Source organism: Sinocyclocheilus anshuiensis, unplaced genomic scaffold (assembly GCF_001515605.1).
Source record: "Sinocyclocheilus anshuiensis isolate Anshui unplaced genomic scaffold, SAMN03320099.WGS_v1.1 scaffold130, whole genome shotgun sequence".
Taxonomy (NCBI): domain Eukaryota; kingdom Metazoa; phylum Chordata; class Actinopteri; order Cypriniformes; family Cyprinidae; genus Sinocyclocheilus; species Sinocyclocheilus anshuiensis.
Window position 1 is genome coordinate 3,220,924 of NW_015544207.1, and position 3,834 is coordinate 3,224,757.

At 37.2% G+C, this 3,834-nt stretch overlaps 1 protein-coding gene across 1 annotated transcript in view; it reads right to left on the reverse strand.

Moving 5' to 3' along the window:
- Nucleotides 1-1,503: 1,503 nt before the first annotated feature.
- LOC107696971 (transcription initiation factor TFIID subunit 11-like) overlaps nt 1,504-3,834 on the reverse strand; it is a 3,191-nt gene continuing 860 nt past the window's right edge. The window contains exons 2-6 of the mRNA XM_016497551.1: nt 3,286-3,457; nt 3,046-3,203; nt 2,871-2,958; nt 1,958-2,054; nt 1,504-1,865 (exon numbers count right to left, since the gene is read on the reverse strand). Coding sequence (XP_016353037.1) covers nt 1,735-1,865; nt 1,958-2,054; nt 2,871-2,958; nt 3,046-3,203; nt 3,286-3,450 — 639 coding nt within the window. The 5' untranslated portion in view covers nt 3,451-3,457 and the 3' untranslated portion in view covers nt 1,504-1,734. The remainder of the gene's footprint in view (nt 1,866-1,957; nt 2,055-2,870; nt 2,959-3,045; nt 3,204-3,285; nt 3,458-3,834) is intronic.

A 3,834-nucleotide genomic window follows, 5' to 3' on the forward strand; every position in this document is an offset into this window, starting at 1 on the left:
GCCTGTCTGTGTGACGTCACACAGACAGGCATCTGAGATCGGCTTGATTTGAGAAAGAGGAAAACATTTAACCAGATTAAAAAAAACACTGGGTGGATTTTTATCATAGGGTGGTTGTGTACACACACTGCCAACACACATTTCAGTTCAAACAACTTGTAAAAGTGCATGTAGCATCCTATGCCCCTTAAAAAAAAAAAAAAAAACTTAGTGAACTTTAAAGAAGCTCTACAGAAATGATAGAACAGATTAATTAGGAAAACTAAACTGAACAATGTACTTCTGTTCAATTGTAGTCAGGTTATGAGCATTTTAAAATATAATATAGTCTAATTACAAGGACTTAATTTTTGGAATCTGATTATATAATCCAGATTACTGACAGCCAGCACTGTCAGCAGGTTTATATACTATCATACAATTATACTAGTCATCATCCTTTGATATTTTGCACTGCACAATAATTATGGTAAAACCAGACATCTTTTAAAGTATTTGAAAAACATAACATAAAAAATGTATAGGGTATGATCCCAGAATACTGTGGGTGTTTTGATTGAAACATCTGTTATTAGTTTATATGATTTACACACCATGCCACATCTTTGTTTCATCAAACAAAAGGTTTAAAGGTAGCATGAAACAAAAGTTCAGAAGATTACAAGGTAACAGGAATAAATAATAAAAAAATAAAAGGATGTTCACAGATAAATCATTTATAATAAATAATCCATAACAAATAACAATTGTAATTTTGATTTCATGACTTTATTAATAGAAAACATGTACAACTCTATTGAAACATGCATGTACAGTAAGTTCTGTGACAATACCTGGAGGATGTAGACAAGACAGGTCATGAGATCAACGGAGGACTGTAGAGGGAGCAACTGCAGATCAGTGTGCTATTATTGGTAACACTTTACTTTAGGGACCCATTATCACTATTAACTAGTTGCTTATTAACATGCATATTATTAGCATGTTGGCCGTTTATTAGTACTTATAAAGCACATATTAATGCCTTATTCTGTGTGACCATATTCTAGATCTCTTAATCCAACCCCATATCTAAACTTAACTACCTTACTATTAATAAGCAGCAAATTAGGAGTTTATTGAGGGAAAAGTCATAGTTAATAGTAAAAACCGGTCCCCAAACTAAAGTGTGACCTTATTATTATTATTATTATTATGAGCATTGTTGTCTGTTTGGGATTCCCAGTAACATGAATATAATCTGTTAGTGAAGATTTATTATGACTATCTGGTCTCATGATAAAGAAAACTGTGAGTTTCATCAAAATATTTCCAAAGTCCAAAGATTACAGAAAACATCGCTGCACATATATGCATTTCTCAAAATAAAACAAATATTACAAAACATTTAAAAAATGAGTCCACAGACATTTCAATGGCATACTTACTTTTTGAGTGACAGCTAGGAATTGTACAATATTTACCATCCTACAAGTCTTCATTAACATGGATTTACAGTATATTAATTCCGTCACATGCTCCAGATGACAGACTGGACAAAACAAGAGGTATACCACATCCTCTACTTTAAACCAAACAAAGCCTGCTTTATGAACAAAACCGAAGTTGACAACAGTGTATTCCAAACACATCAGATATCTGAAAAAGATGCATGGTTATGTCCATTACCCCCACAACAATACTAATAGAGAGTGTTTTCAAATAGAAGGAGAGTCACGAGAGAGGGACTGGAGCTCAGTGGAAGAGGATTTTTTTGTGTTTGCTGTTGGGAATTTGCTCTCGGCTCTTCAATCTCCTGACAGCTTCTCTCATGTGTTTGGGCTGCAGGGGTGGCGTGTCTCCCCACTTCTCACACACATCGAGAGCTGAAGAGAGAGAGAAAAAAACAAACACATTTATGGAAACAATTAATGAGCCACACGGTTTTAGCTGAATCATATTTTAGTGTCTAACCAACCTTCCTCAACAATCTCCCCAGCAAACACCTTCGCAATTCCCGACATGGCGATGACCACATTCTGAGAGACAGAAGATCCTGTGATGGACTGAATCAGCTGGAAAACAGAAACAATCAATTTCAAATCGTGACATGAAGTTGTGGCCTAATGGTTAGAGAGTTGGACTCGTAACCCAAAGGTTGTGGGTTCGAGTCTCGTACCGGCAGGGATTGTAGGTGGGGGGAGTGACTGTACAGCGCTCTCTCCCACCTTCAATACCACGACTGAGGTGCCCTTGAGCAAGGCACCAAACCCCCAACTGCGCCGCAGCAAAAAATTACTGCCCCCTGCTCCGGGTGTGTGTTCACGGTGTGTGTGTGTGTGTGTTCACTGCTGTGTGTGTGCACTTAGGATGGGATAAATGCAGAGCACTAATTCCGAGTATGGGTCACCATACTTGGCCACATGTCACGTCACTTCACTTCACAAGTCACTTCAAAAACTTTCAACCTCTTCCATATATATTTTTTCATGTTATAATTCAAACACAAAGCGTGACACTTAGATCTTAAACAAATGTTTACAGGGTTAGAATTTCTATGATAATTTGGAAGGATCCTAATTGGAATCTTATAATAAATGTTGCATTCCTGTTTAACATTTAACTCTACATCAGTATAATATAATGTTTTTTTTCTTGAAATGTCTAGTAGCAAGACATATTATCAGAGCCCTGCTTGTATTGACGAGTCCCAATGAATATGCAACAATCTCAAAGTATTAATTAACAATTTAATACAATCTTAGCTTACCCAGTACAACCTTTTTCACTCTTATTGGTTCCAATTATGATACTTTAAAGTTGGTCCCAGATTATGATTAGTTTCAAATGAAATCTTGTTCACATTTCTTTAGTACCTGCTCCACACTTACTCTTTTAATAGCTGCCTTTGGGAAAGCAGCGCGTCTGTACATCTCATAGCGATTCAGCTGCTCTTCAGAGAATGAGGATACTAAGACTCTGTGGAATAAAAACGAGAAGTTTTGCATCCTAATACAGAATAACACACACAACGGAACAAGATGTAACATATATCATAAAGCTTACTGCATCTTTTGTATTTCATCTTCATCGACTTTCTGGCGTTTCTCCTTCTTCTTGTCATGCTCCACTTTCAGTTTTTTAGCAGGAGGAGGATGAAGTGATGAAGATCCTTCTTCTTCGTCACCAGCAGCAGCAGCAGCAGCAGCATCTTCAGCAGACCTCTAAAGCACAATCGGATCAATCATGAAGAAATACATTTCTATCAGATCATCTCTAGTCTTTGCGATTAACAAACGGACTGACCGCTTTGCCCTGCTCTTTGGCAGTGGTCTGGACAGCAGCGGGTTCAGAGACTTTACCGCTGCTCCCCGGAGCGTCCCCGGACCCCTCGCCCTGCTTGGGTCTCTCTGCAGGCACGGGTGCCTCGCTGACCCTCGCGACGGGTTTCACACGGGCCGGGTCTGCCATGCTTTGGCTGACAGATTCATTTCAGATGAGAGTAAGAAACACACTCGCTTAGTTTATGCTCAGCTGACACAAACATAAAAACTCGCCCTGTGATGCATACTAGCCCCCACTACTTCATTATCTATTCTATTCTTCACTGTATACAGTTCAGTTGCACTGTACTATAATTCTTGTGTCGACGAGACAAAATCTACTTTATTTTTCCATGGGTGACTGAAGTGTTATATATATTTTTGTTTACATAATATATGTGTGTATTGTGTATATTTATTATGTTTATATAAACACACACGCATGCATGTATATATTTAATAAAAATATGTAATGTTTATATATTAAATATATAATATATATTCTATGAATATAAATATATACATGTAAATA